This window comes from Hylobates moloch, unplaced genomic scaffold (assembly GCF_009828535.3).
Source record: "Hylobates moloch isolate HMO894 unplaced genomic scaffold, HMol_V3 SCAFFOLD_16, whole genome shotgun sequence".
NCBI lineage: Eukaryota > Metazoa > Chordata > Mammalia > Primates > Hylobatidae > Hylobates > Hylobates moloch.
In genome coordinates, this window is record NW_026652291.1 from 28934680 (window position 1) to 28949733 (window position 15054).

Genomic DNA, 15054 nt, shown 5'->3' on the forward strand with positions numbered 1-15054 from the left:
TCTTTCTTTCTTTCTTTCTTTCTTTCTTTCTTTCTTTCTTTCTTTTTTTAGGCAAGGTCTTGCTTTGTTGCCCAGGCTGCAGTGCAGTGAGTCCATCACAGCTCACTGCAACCTCAAATTACTGGGCTCAAGTGATCTTCCTGCCTCAGCCTCCCCAGGAGCTGGGACTACAAGTGTACACCACCACAACCTGTTTTTTTTTAAGAGACAGGGTCTCACTCTATAGGCCAGGCTGGCTCTCTGCATCCTTGACCTCCCAGCCTCAAGAGATCTTCCCACCTCTCCATCCTGGCTAATATGGTGAAACCCCGTCTCTAATAAAAATACAAAAAAATTAGCCAGGCATGGTGGCGGGTGCCTGTAGTCCCAGCTACTTGGGAGGCTGAGGCAGGAGAATGGCATGAATCCAGGAGGCAGAGGTTGCAGTGAGCCGTGATAGCGCCACTGCACTCCAGCCCAGATGACAGAGTGAGACTCCGTCTCAAAAAAAAAAAAAAAAAGAGATCTTCCCACCTCAGCCTCCCACGTAGCTGGAACCATAGGCACATGCCACCATACCCAGATAATTTTTTAAAAAAAATTTTTGTAGAGATGGGGGTCTCACTGTGTTGCCCAGGCTGGTCTCGAACTCCTGACCTCAAGCGATCCTTCTGCCTCAGCCTCCCAAAGTGCTGGGATTACAGGTATGAACCACTGTGCCTGGCCCCCTCCTTTTTTTTTTTTGTTTTTTGGTAGATGGGGGATCTCACTATGTTGCCCAGGCTGGACTTGAACTCCTGGTCTGATGGTGATTACATAATGGTTTGTTTTGTTTTGTTTGAGACAGGGTCCCAGTTTGTCACCCAGGCTGGAGTGCAGTGGCGCGATCCTGGACTCAAGTGATCCTCCCGCCTCAGCCTCCTGAATAGCTGGGATTACAGGTATGTGCCACCACACCTGGCTAATTTTTGTATATTTTGTAGAGATAGGGTTTCACCATGTTGGCCAGGCTAGCCTCAAACTCCTAAGCTTAAACAATCCACCTTCCTCAGACTCCCGAAGTACTGGGATTACAGGCATGAGCCACAGTACCTGGCCGGTGATCGCATAATATTGTGGATGTGTTTGATGTCACTGAATTGTACACTTAATTTCTAAAATGCCAAGTTGTACGTGATATATATTTTGCCACAATTTACAAATATAGGAATACAAAACGCTATCAAACTGTATACTTTAAATGGGTGAACTATATTTCAATAAAGCTGTTAAATTTTTTTAAAAATATGTATCCTTTCTCAGGTTAGTGGAATTAAACAACATAAAATATTGAAACATGTAACAGTATGCTTGGTACACAGTAGGCACTCAGTAGTAACTTCTTGCCTTTCATCTGCCTGTTGAAGGTCATAGAGTCTGGCTTGAGGTGCCTTCCTCATGGAAGAGAGAAACACATCCCCACAGTTGTAACTACTGTGAGTCAGATGTATTAAACAAAATCCCTGAAGAAATTAAGGTTGAGAGAGGTTAAATATTGTGCCCAGGGCACACAGCCCCAACACTGGGACTCTCTGGAATATGCCAGTGGGTCTGATGGCTGCCTTTGTCCAACCTGAGAACAGAGGTTCTGCCCTTGGCTCTGCCCTCGGCTGCAGTCATAACTGCTCCCACCTCCACTGGCCTCTTCACCAGGTTGGTGCCCCTCGTGCCTGTGGTGGCCAAGCCCACTTCCCAGCTCAGGGCACAAAAAATAGCAAAGAAGCTTCGGGGCCACTCTGGGACAGAAACTCCTTGAGAGGAGGGGAGTGGGGCTCCCCCTCTGCTGGCCTCTCCAATCCACTGCAGGCACGTCACAGCATCCACAGCCGGCAGCTTACACATCCGGGATTGGATACCCACTTGCTGACTTGATAAGATCAGGCTTCTGACATTTTTCTTAATGGAAGTAAAATAATTCCTTCTTCCCTCCACCTCCCTCCTTTCTTCTCATCTTCCCTCCCTAAGCTGGACAAGATCCCAGTCTTTCGGAAGTAAAAATAGCCGAGTGTGCAGGGTCAGCCGCAGCGGGGCCACGTTAAGCTTCTTTCTTTTATACCCAGACACTAAAAATAGCCGGCTAAAGCTCTGCAAAGCGTGGTCCTGCACCTGGCCCTAAGCCTGTTCCAGGCGCTTCCCACATCATGTTTCTCTTCCAACAGGAAAGGTTCAGACAGGGCAGGCAGGGGAAAGGCCTCTGAGCCAGTGTCCTCCCAAGAGCTACTGTCCAGGTCTGAGGTCAAGATCCCCGCTGGCATTGCAAGATTTTCATGACCAACACCCTTCTCTTCCCCTTATCCAGAACTTTCCCCCATCACCATCACCAAATTCAACATCCCTGGTTTATTAACGAAATAAGCAGCTTCACGGTTTACTAATCTATTTCATACCCGTATCTCATTTGAGCTGCCCAACAATGTTGAGGAGGAAGAATATACAAGATTATGATCAGTCCCATGTGAGATCTGAGGCTCAGAAAGGTCAGGCGACTCGCTCAGGATCACACAGCCAAGAAACGTCACGGGGAAGTTTTGAACCTTGATTTTCAGATCTCCAAGTCCTATCTTCTTTGCCCTAATCTTGTGAAGCCAGTCCCATATAATCTCAGAACGCCCTAGGAAGCCTTTGAACAGCACAGACTTTGAGGACTTACTCATTTAGAGGCTCCGGGTCAGTAGGTCTAGGGAGATGTTGAGGAATGAGTATTTTCCAAAGCTCCTCTACTGATTCTAATTATGTGCCAGGTCTGGGGAGCACTGTGCTAAACCTGTTTTATTCAACACTTTTATGTGGCCAGTGTTCTTCCCAGGAAACTTGGGGGTGAACTCCCCGCCTGTAGGTTCTACCAAACTATAGCTGACCCATCTCCAGGAGGAGGAGAAAACCACCCAGAAGGTGATGTGGGTATCATGAGCCCCTGAGGTTCTGGAAGTTGTGTGGGCATGCTGATGGGCACTCCAGCCCAGTGCGATGCCCTGAACTCTCAGCCACAACCCCTGTATACACTGGACTTCCTTCAGCCACCTGTCCTGTGCAGGTTTCTGAGTGACAGGCAAGCTTGCCTTGCTGCCTCAGACACAATGGCTCTTTTGGGCTGCCTCTTACCCCAGTGATACACCACAAAGGCAGAGTGCCTCATGCCTGACTTCCTAAAAGCTAAGAGAGAGAGCCTTGTAGCTAAACAGACATACATGACACCTAATATTCTGGGGCTTTTGCCAGCTGCTCTGTGGGCTCTGGGCACTGCAGTGGATAAGTGGTAATGAGTGATGAGCTCTCAGAATTCTGCCTATTAAAGGAGTGTCTGCTATCATGCTGGGCTCCTCTAGACACTTCTTACCATGCCACCACATCCCCAAGGGCGTTTTGACAAAACTATGTTATGCCTGCATTCCCAACTGCCAAGAAGTCTCCAAAACTGTATGCCTGACACAGAGAAGTTATTTCAGCCCAGCTTCCCTTTCCTTTCCCTTCTTCTTTTTTCCACTTTGAGAAAGGGCTACAGGATTCACTACTGGCCAAGGCATCAACCATGAGGTTGGAATAGGCTTCTTAGAAGGAATTCCACATAGCCAAGGAGACTAGATTCCACCCAGCTCTGTCATTTACTAGCTGTGTGGCCTTGGTCAAATCGCTGAAACTCAGTTGACCAGATCAGGCATGGCAAAGACTTATCACCTGTGCCCCTGCCTTCCATTTCTTAGTCTGTGGCAGACATTGCTAATCAATCATGGCACTCTTTCCTGCTGATCCCAGACACTGCCTAAGAAGCCTTTCCATCATGCACTCCAGCTGAGTGCAACTAAAGGCAATTTGCCATCCTGGAGCCTGAATTAAGAACAACTGTGTTAGAGGCAGCCGGTGCAAACAAGTCTGCAAATAAACAAATAAATAAATAAGATAATGTCAGACTGAAAGAAGTTCAATGAAGAAGCATACATGGGGATATGATAGCAAGTAATAGAGTGGATAGGGAGGCCTTTCTGAGAAGATAACATTTAACTTGAGGTCAGAAGGATAAGAAGGAGCCAGCTTTGGGGAGAGCATTCCAGGCAGAGGGAAGGCTCTGAAAGTCCTAAGATGGGAAACAGTTTGTCATGCTTGAGGGTCAAAAATAAGCCAGGGAGGCTGGAGCAGAGTGGGTAGGAGTGAACAGACAGGAAAGGAATGGTATGAGATGATACTGAAGAGGCAGGGAGTGGGTAGACCATGCAAGGTCTTGAAGACCAAAGCAAAGTGTTTGGATTGTATTTTAAGTGCTATGGAGAGCCACTGAGCGATGTAAAGCAAAATGACAGAATCTTACCAGTGCTTTAAAAAGATCACTGCTAGGGGGATTAAACAGGACTAAGAGTGGAATCAGAAGTCCAGTTAGGAAACTCTTGCAGTGGTCTAGGAAAAAACAATGCTTCCTTGGATCAGGGTCATGACCATGGAGATGAAGAAAAGTAGGAGAATCTGAAATACATTTTGGACATTGACCTGGGAGGAGTCAAGGATGACCTCCAGGTTAATTTTGAGCAATAGGTGACTAGCATCACCATTCCTGAGATGGGAAAGACTGGAAGCAATAGAAGGAGGAATGGTTCAAACCTAGAGTTCCTCTCTAGACATGTTTAATCTGTGATATCTCATAAAGGACCCAAGAGGCAATGCCAATAGGGTGGTTAGATATTGAGGTCTAAAATATCTAGGGAAGACTTTGGGAGGCTGAAGCAGGAAGGTTGCTTTATGCCAGGGGTTGGAGACCACCCTGGGCAATATAAGCAAGACCTTGTCTCTACAAAAAAAAATTTAAAAATTAGCCCCACATGGTGGCACATGCCTGTAGACCAGCTACTTAGGAGGCTGAGATGGGAGGATCTCTTGAGCCCAGTAGTTTGAGGTTACAGTGAGCTATGATCATCTCACTGCACTCCAGCCTGGGCCACAGAGCAATACCTTGTCTCTTTAAAAACAGCAACAATAACAAAATCCCCACAAAAAAACAATACTTGTCTTTGAAAATATGTCATTCCCTTTTTCCATACCAACAACGTTTTAGCTGGGTACATGGCGTCCCAGATAATGGCTACAATTCCAAGACTCCCTGGCAGAAAAGTGTGGCCCTGGGCTGTGAGTGGGAAGAACAGATGCGTGCTACTTAGGGTCCAGCCCTTCACATGGAGCTTTTCCTCCTTCTAGATGTCTGTGAGATGGGAAGAACTGGGGTCCACAAGAACAAGCCACATGCTAAGCTTGGCAGAGCTGCCAGCCAGTCCGGGATTGCCTGTGACCTTCAGACTGTTATGTGAGAAATGAGTGGGAATGAAACTACTATCCTGCTTAGGTTTCTGGGTGGTTTTGGGGTTTGGTTTGGTTTGTGGAGGGGAAAAGGGAGTCTCTTTCTTTTAGAAGCCTAGCCTGGCCTGGAGCGGTGGCTCATGCCTGTAATCCCAACACTTTGGGAGGCCAAGGCAGGTGGATCACCTGAGGTCAGGAGTTCAAGACTAGGCTGGGCCAACATGGTGAAACCCCATCTCTACTAAAATTACAAAAAATTAACCAGGTGTGGTGATGCATGCCTGTAATAGCAGCTACTCAGGAGGCTGAGGCAGGAGAATCACTGGAACCCGGGAGGCAGAGGTTGCAGTGAGCCAAAATTGTGCCATTGCACTCCAGCCTGGGTGACAGAGCAAGACTCTGTCTCAAAAAAAAACAAAAAAAAAACCAAAAACAAAAACACAGCCTAGTCTTACACTACCTAATGTAATATATTATAAGTGTATTTCTGGATCTATTCAATGTTTACTTTTTAAAGAAGTTTTTTTAAAGAAAGGAATGAATGGGATAAGAAAATGAATATAGCAAGTGCTGTCAATTCCTTTTGGAGGTTTTGTTGAGAAAGAGAGTGGGATCAGGTGGCAATATCTAGATGGAGATGAAGGGACAAAATATAGTTGTGGATTTTTAAAATTTAATTTTGTTTTTGGCTGGGCGTGGTGACCCATCCCTGTAATCCCAGCATTTTGAGGGGCTAAGGTGGGTGGATTGCTTGAGCCCAGGAGTTTGAGACCAGCCTGTCTTTTTTTTTAATGTGAAAAATTTTTTAACATTTTTTAAAAGTTAAAAAATAAATTTAATTTTGTCTTCATAATGGGAGAACAGAAGTATGCTTGTGTGCTAATGAAATGATCCAGTAGTGAGAGAGAATTCGATGATGCTGAAAGCAGAGAAGATACTATAGGAATGAAGTCCTTGGTAAGGGGCTGGGCATGGTAGCTCACTCCTGCAATCCCAGCACTTGGGGAGGCTGAGGCGGGCAGATCATTTGAGGTCAGGAGTTCGCGGACAGCCTGACCAACATGGTGAAACTCTGTCTCTACTAAAAATACAAAAACTTAGCTGGGCATGGTGGTGCATGCCTGTAATCTCAGCTACTCGGGAAGTTGAGGCAGGAGAATCGCTTGAACCCGGGAGGCAGAGGTTGCAGTGAGCCAAGATCCCACCACTGCACTCCAGCCTGGGCAACAGAGTGAGACTCCATCTCAGAAAAAATAAATAAAGGAATGAAGTCCTTGGTAAAGAAGAGAGCGATTCAGAGCACAGGAGGGCAGGAGGAGGACCAGCGTCTGTCAGGATTGGAAATACCTCTATTCTACCAAGAAGAAGGCAGAAAACAGGTGCACAAACTGGTAGGTTTGTGGATTCAATGGTAGGAGGTAATGGGTAAGAAATTTCCCATTTGACATTCTATTTTTTCATGAAAATGTGAAGCAAGATTACAAGAGTAGGGAGTGAGGCTACAGGAGATTCAAAATTGCCTCTGGATCACAGAAGAAAACCCATTTTGTAACATGAAGAATATCTATCTCCAATCAACAATCAGACTTCACAGTATAACTCTAGGAGCTTTCCCTGAAGATTGGGAGCAAGATGAAGATAGGCACTATTATGATTCCCATTTTATGGAGGAGGAAAGGGAGGCTTACAGGGGCTTAAGTAACTGGCCCAAGGAGTCGATAAGTGGTGAAGATGAGGTTTAACCAGGCCTACGTGACCACCAGACCCGTTATCCAAAAGCCTGCAGGGAACAGTAAGAATGATTTAGCACAGACAAGATCATCTCCAACCAGAGGTCATTGTGGCTGAGTGGCCCAAAGGCTTCAGGATGCCTAGGAAGATCCTGTGAGCTGTCAGGTACGTGTGTGCGTGTGTCTGTGTGTGGGGGGGTGTTGAGGGGGGGCAGTGTGTGTAGAACGTAAAGTGGCTCGAAAGGGATGCAAACACACATTGGCATTCTCAGGCTTATAGCTCAATACCATTCTCTAAAGTGGTAAAGAGTTGGTTTGTTTCAAAACACTAATATATTTTGAAAAAGAAAAAGAATTTTTAAAGGCAAGTCATCTCTCATGCTCTTTCTTCATTCACAGGGCCAGAAAAAAAGTGATATTTCTGGCATGGGCTAGAGGCAGAATACTCTATAAATACAAGGCCATTAAATCCCATGCAGTGGGAACCTGATCAGGGCCTCCTTTTAATTTCCTGACATGAGCTGGCCACTAACGCAATTACCCAGAATCCCAGGAGGAGCCCTCCACCTTCCCAACAAGCACAAAGCAAGTGAGAGCATATTGCATGGATGTCGGCCCAGCTTTCACTGAAATCAAATATCTTTTAGAAAACACTTGGGGAAAGGCAGGCAGGGGCTGAGCCGGGGAGAAATGGAGCGGGCTTGGGAGGCTGGTCACATGAGGGAGGTGAGGTGAGGAGGAGGTGAAGTTGGCGGGGACAGGCTGTCTAGAGAGAATTGCTAAAATCCCAGAGCTGTACTGAGGCCTCGGGGAGCCCCCTAGGAAATGCAGCTAGTGGTTTTCCAGAGTCAGTCCACACCCTAGCCAGGCTGCAAAGGCTGACTACCAGGGGAGCTGCCCATCCTGATTCTAGAACCCACAGTGGGGACCAGCCCAAGACAAGGCTGCCTTTTAAGATTCCCACCAACAAATCCAGGAAGAAAATCAAGGTGGCCAGACACCAGTCTGCCTCCTCAAACACAAGGGGCAGACTGATGAAAAGTTGAGTGTAAACGAGGGTGTCTTTGAATCAAACAGCAGAATTTTTTTTTTTCTTTGAGACAAAGTCTTGCACTGTCGTCCAGGCTGGAGTGCAGTGACATAATCTCAGCTCACTGCAACCTCTGCCTCCTGGGTTCAAGCAATGCTCCTGCCTCAGTTTCCAGAGTAGCTGGGATTACATGCGTGTGCCACCATGCCCAGCTAATTTTTGTATTTTTAGTAGAGACGGCGTTTCACCATGTTGGCCAGGCTGGTCTCAAACTCCTGACCTCAGGTGATCTGCCCACCTTGGCCTCCCCAAGTGCTGGGATTACAGGCGTGAGCCACCACACCCAGCCTGAATCCAACACTGGAGTATTTTAACGCATCAAGGGAGCTGACATTGCAAAGCAATCCCACAGTGGATTCTGCCAAGAGGAGCTGTCCCATCTGTCCCAGGTCCCCACTTTGACCTGGTGATGGAAAGCAGGTATCAACATCCCCGTTTTACAGTGAAGAAATGGAAGCATGTGGGTGTGAGTAATAATAATAAACGGCAGCCGGGGGTGGTGGTTCACGCCTGTAATCCCAGCACTTTGGAAGGCTGAGGCGGGCAGATGACAAGGTCAAGAGACCGAGACCATCCTGGCCAACATAGTGAAACCCCATCTCTACTAAAAATACAAAAATTAGCTGGGCATGGTGGTGTGCGCTTGTAGTCTCAGCTACCCAGGAGATTGAAGCAGGAGAATTGCTTGAACCCAGGAGGTGGAGGGTGTGGTGAGCCTAGATTGTGCCACTGCACTCCAGCCTGGCGACAGAGCAAGGCTTTTTTTGTCTTTCTCAAAAGAAAAAAAAAAAATTACCCTGGCAAAAATACCTAATAACCAGGGACAGAACACAGGCCACCAACTCCTAACCCAGATTTTGTGTTCAGTTTTTAAAAGAGAAAAATTACCTTTTCTCTGAAAATACAGATTTTTATGTTCTAGATTTGCTTAAAGCAAGATAGGCCTTTGGACATCTCCTGTTTTCCATGGTCTGCTCTGGATGTTCCAGGGAGAAAGTCACAGGGAGGTGGCCATAGGATCTGTCCCCAGCCATGTGAGGAATCTGAAAAGCTTAGATCCCTGAGTTGGCCACAGTCTTAAGAGAGAGGGAGAGCCAGAGGAAGCCCCAAGTCTTATTTCTTCTGTGGCTGTTGCTGGGCCCCCAAACTGGAAAATGATCTCTGATTATTTTACCTAAGAAAGGAAAAATCATAAAACACAAGGAGAATGTGGCTGGATGAGAGGAGGAGGGTGGGGTTCAGACATGCAGGCGAGGGGAGCAGAGAGGGTGGAGGCACCCACATCTCTCCCTCTGCAGCCCTCCCCAAGCCCCTGGCCCCCCAAAACCCCCCCAGCAACAGAGGCCCACTGTGGGACCCTAAAGCAGAGCAGCAGCCCTGGGGAAGGTGAAGTTTGCCTTTCAGAGTCCCGTCAGAGTCTGAGGTGGACGACAAGCTGGTCTCGGGGGGCCTGGGCCTTGCCTGCAGAACCAGGAGGGACACCCAAACAAAAGCCAAGCCAGGCAGCTGCCAAGAGCCACCACCTGGCAGGGGCCCAGGCTGTTGAAGGAGGATGCTCCTCCTAAGGGGGTCGGTCCCCGTGGAGCTTCAGATCCCAGGATCTCTCCAAGGCCCTGCAGCGGACAGAAACTAAACGCGGCTCTCTGCTTTGTCCGTACTCGGGAGCCTTTGTGGCATCTCCCCACTCTTGGATCTGGACCTGCCAGCACAGGTGGGGAGTTGGGGAGGGAGCGTTCTAGTGGCTGTCCCTTCCTCCTTCAGGAGAGCTCCTTAAAGGGCCTTTTTGGGCTCAGCATGTCTGCCTGGGAGGCCCCAGCTGCCACCCTGGGTACAGGCCATCAACCAAAGGGCTATATTTGGAGCATGGCAGGGGTGTCAACACTGAGGCTTCCCCTGAACATCCTCCCCACTTGAGGCAGCAGGGGCCTCATGACCCTGTCCTCCCAGCACCCCCAATACCATCATCCTGGGACACACAGTGTCCACCTTGTTTCTCTGAAAGTGCCAGTCTGGATGTCTGAGCGGCCACCAGTCAATTGTGGGCCTCACCACCTCCCTCCCTGCCATCAATGCACCCCTTCACCATCTCCTCCTTTCTGAGAAGCCACTAGAAAGTGCCCTTCTCTCTTCCCAGCACTGCATAGCCTCTGAAGAGACTCTGTTCAGTGTTACAAGATGGTCCAGGAATTGAGTGGGAGGTCCCCTCTCGTCCTCCCCCATCCCTGTGCTGTGCCATGGGGAGCAGACACTGAACAGGGCAAGGAAAGTTCCAGCCTCTGGGCCCAGCTCCCCTCAAATGAATGTGTGACTGAGGGTGGGAGTCATCTCACCCCAGCCCCTGCAGGGCTCCATTTTGTCACCTGTAAAATTCAGGGCTATATTGGAAACAATGAGGCTTCTGGCTGCTCTAAGTGCCTCGGATGCTGTCAAGTAGGCAGGGAGGCTGCACGCTGCAACCAAGTGGCCCCTGGGGCCCCCTGCTTGACCTGCTGTTCTCACATCCAGCTCTGGATGTGAGAACAACAGGCCAAGCAGCTCCGTCTCTTGGGCTTAAGAGGAATGAATGGGTCTCCAAAGCTTAGAAACCCTCAGATTCTCAGCACCACACGGAGAGAAAGTCAAGAGACCAGCACTCAGGCATGCTTCCATGGGCCTTTTGCCTCAATTTTCCCATCTGTGAATACCAGGAGGCTCTGAAGGAGCAGAAAGGGCCCGACATAGGAGTCAGAGGACCCAGTTCAGCCACTAGTTGGGGTCATCCTATCCAGGAGCAAGACCAAAATTATATAATGAACCAACAGACAGCCTTTCCGCGGGCCTGATGTAGCCCATTTTAAATCTGGAAAGGAGACTTTTTTCGGTTGAGCCCCTAACGAAGCAGCTGGCCTAAGAGCTGAGTGGTCCACTCCATCACAAAGGGGTTAAATGAAACCCTGAATGAGGAGCATTTTAAAAGCCAGTGTGCCATGTCGACAGCCAAGGGTCTGCTTCAAGAGCTTCTGTTTTATGGATATTGGTGCTGGGCTGAGCTGAGGTGAAGTGCAGGACCTGGAAACGGTAAAAGGAAGTGGAAGGTCCAATTTCTATAGCACATGATGGTCCAAGTTGTACTGACAAAGCATCTTAGGTCTGGGCCTTTATCTTCAGAGGGCCCTGGGACAGGGGGTAGCAGGAGTGCCCTGGGGCTCCCAAGGCTGGGCGTGGGCTTCCAGAAGCCCACGCCCAGCCTTCCCCCTCCAGGAAGGGTCTGCATTCCAGACCTGTCCCTTCGTTCTCTCTGTAGCCCCTTCTGATCACCCCCACACACCTCTTTTCCTGTTTCCTCCCACTTCTAGAAGGATTCTAGGCCCAGAGCTTAAAAGTTGATCTCTAAGAATTTTCACTGGCTCTCCTTGGAAGCTGGAGAAGCAGGGAAACACATACCCTCACGACCCATCCCTAAAATGGTACTGAACAAGGTTCCTCAAACTAAAAACATCGGCTGGGCACGGTGGCTCACGCCTGTAATCCCAGCACTTTAGGAGGCTGAGGTGGGAGGACTGCCTGAGCCCAGGAGTTCGAGACCAACCTGAACAACATGGCAAGACCTTGCCTCTATCGATAATATTTTAATATATAAAAAAGGAGCAAATCAGTAGAGAAAGTGAGGAAGAGGAGATCTGGAGCAGTTGTCCCAATGAGAGCTATGTGTCATTTCAAATTTTCTAGTAGCCACGTTAAAGAATAGATAAAAAGAGGCCGGGTGTGGTGGCTCACGCCTGTAATCCCAGCACTTTGGGAGGCTGAGTTGGGTGGATCACGAGGTCAGGAGATTGAGACCATCCTGGCTAACACCGTGAAACCCTGTCTCTACTAAAAATACAAAAAAATTAGCCGAGCGAGGTGGCAGGCCCCTGTAGTCCCAGCTACTCGGGAGGCTGAGGCATGAGAATGGCGTGAACCCAGGAGGCAGAGCTTGCAGTGAGCCGAGACTGTGCCACTGCACTCCAGCCTGGGTGACAGAGCAATACTCCGTCTCAAAAAGAAAAAAAAGAATAGATAAAAAGAAGCATGTGATGCTGTGATGCTAATTTCACAGTATGTTTTATTTAACATGTCCAGAAAATTAGCCTTTCTGCATGCAATCACGTTTTTAAAATGATCACCACCAGACTTTACACTGCTTTTTATGGTCCTATTAAGTCCTCTAAAGCAGGCATGTGTTGTACACTCAGCACACCTCTGTTTGGACCAGCACTCGGGAGCCATGCGTGGCTTGTGGTTGCCATATTAGACAGCACAGCTCTAGAGACAGAGGACTCAGGGAGAGAGAGGAGAGGGAAGGGAGAGGATGGGGAGAGAGGGAACAAGGAAGGGAGCAGCATTCCCAAGGCAAGAGCCATGTCCTGTCCACCCACCAGAAAACAAATGCCATTCTTCACAGGTGAAGGGAACATATTTCTCATTCTTGGACTTAATGTGTCTGTCCTTTTCACCCCCAAGCCCTTGAGGGTGCTGGGGGATATAACAGCCTCTTAAGCCTACCCCTCCTAGGGTGGAGGTGGGGTTTGCCCCTAACGGAGGGCCTTCCCAGAGAGCCGGGGGTCAGGAGTTCGGAAGGATCCTTAATGGAGAAATTCCAATTCCCACCTCCCTAAAGGAGGAGAGCCATGCGGGCGCCATGGCGGGCTGGCAGGGTGTGGGAGGAGGTGGGCGCCCAGACTGGGTCTCACCCTGGGACACAGGTCCGCGGCTTGTGGGGGTCTCACAGGGGATGAAAACTCCCCAGCATGCAGAACCTCACGGCGAACCCCCGACTCGGTGGGGCCTCTTACCTTCCTTCAGCATCCCCACTTTGAGGCATTTCATGAAGCGGCAGGCCTGGCAGGACTTGCGCCTCCGTTTGGTGATCTCGCACTCGTTGGTGGCTGGGCAGCTGTACTCAATGTTCCCTGCAACCAGACACAGAGAGGGTTGCTGGGTGCTGGCCGCCCAGGGCCCCCACCTGCCAGCGCAGAGCTGGATGGATGGGGATTTTAATTCGCCAGAGCTGCCACTTCCCCCAACCCTGAGGCTCCCACAGGGCAGCGTTCTCAAAGCAGGTGCTCTGAGGTGCTTGTCGGAACATTACGAACTCTTCCATATGGAGACTCCAGGTGGCAGGTCTGGGTGGACCAGGCGGCCACTTGGGGAAACACTCCCCAGAGGATGGCCACCCACAGTGTTGAAGCCACTCCTGGGCAGGGACATCAAAACTCACTGAGCCGGCCTTTTACTCCAGGAGGAGGACGCCCCCTATCCTGACCAGAACATCAGTGCAGACCACCACTACCACCACCACCACCACAGGCTCCTCCAGCCTCCAGCCTGGGACCCCAACGTGCGGGAAAAGCCTCTTGGAAACTCTGCATCCACCAGGCTCAAGGCCCGGGTTCTGCATCCCACTGGAGGGGCCCAGGCCACCTGGCTTTGCTCACCTTGAGGATATACATTCCTCTGACCAAGTTGAAATTTCTTCATCTTCAAAACAGTGGGATAATCTACTAAATGAAGAATTAACCAAGACCACATATGGACAACTGCTTTAAACACTATTCAATGCGAGGGAGTCATTTTATGAGCAGAGTTCATTCAGCAGAGGGAATCTGTGATAAATTTTTCAGGCCACTCCTTTCATGGGTTGTAAGAATGGCTGCCAGGCCAGGTGCAGTGGCTCATGCCTGTAATCCCAGCACTTTGGGAAGCCGAGGTTGGTGGATCACCTGAGGTCAGGAGTTCGAGACCAGCCTGGCCAATATGACCAATATGGTGAAATGCCGTCTTTACTAAAAATACAAAAAAATTAGCCAGGTGTGGTGGCGTGCACCTGTAATCCCAGCTACTCGGGAGGCTGAGATAGGAGAATTGCTTGAACCCGGGAGGTGGAGGTTGCAGTGAGCCGAGATCACGCCACTGCACTCCAGCGTGGGTGACAGACAGAGACTCTGTCTCAAAACAAAACAAAGAGTGGCTACCATAAACCCAACCCATGCTCCTTTAAGCTGTAGGCCCCACGAAGCCAAGACCTTGGGCTGCTCCCCAGTGTCCAGCAGCACTTAGCACAGCCCCCGCCATATAGAGACAGGCAAGTAGAATGCAGTGAATGACTGATCTACGGGGTCCTTCCCAACAGCAATTCCATGAAAGAGAAAATAAGTATTAATACTATTACCATTTTACAGATGAGTTGTCCAAGTGTTTCTATGCAGTGTGAACACAGAGGTCTTATTTAGGTTGAACTGACCTTCCAGTGCTCTTCCTGGGAGGATTGACAGTCCAGTCAGGAGAGGCTGTGGCTGCCTTTCTAATACAGGCATCTGCCCTGGGCACGCTGACCTGCTGACTCTTATTAATGAATATGCATTGAGCACCTACACTGTGCCTGGTAATGGAAGGAAAGGCAATGGGGGCAGGGCAGGTGGGGGAGGTAAAGAAATGCAACTAGAGTGGCCAGGCGCAGTGGCTCATGCCTGTAATCCAGCACTTTGGGAGGCAGAGGTAGGTGGATCACCTGAGGTCCGGAGTTCGAGACCAGTCTGGCCAACATGGTGAAACCCTGTCTCTACTAAAAATACAAAAAAACAATTAGCTGGGCATAGGGGTGGGCACCTGTAATCCCAGGTATTCGGAAGGCTGAGGCAGGAGAATCACTTGAACCCGTGAGGCGGAGGTTGCAGTGAGCCGAGATCATGCCATTGCACTCCAGCCTGGGTGACAAGAGCAACACTCCGTCTCAAAAAAAAAAAAAAAAAAAAGAAGTAACTGGAACGTACAAATGAAGAACAGCACATCACAGTGCTGTTTGGTTATTGTGTCTCTTCGACTCCTGTCCCAAAGTCACTGAGGTCAGCCTGAGCCAGGGTTTTCCAGAACAGAATCTCTCAACTAGAACACATCTCTCGTTCCAGCCCCACCTGA

General features: G+C 49.3%; 1 protein-coding gene across 4 annotated transcripts in view; it reads right to left on the reverse strand.

Moving 5' to 3' along the window:
- ESRRB (estrogen related receptor beta) overlaps nt 1-15054 on the reverse strand; it is a 194821-nt gene that overhangs the window by 26953 nt on the left and 152814 nt on the right. For 3 of the 4 annotated variants that reach the window (XM_058429542.1, XM_058429541.1, XM_058429544.1), the window contains one exon: nt 12933-13049. The exons of the other annotated variant lie outside the window; for it this stretch is intronic. In XM_058429542.1, coding sequence (XP_058285525.1) covers nt 12933-13049 — 117 coding nt within the window. The remainder of the gene's footprint in view (nt 1-12932; nt 13050-15054) is intronic. 4 annotated transcript variants of the gene reach the window in all.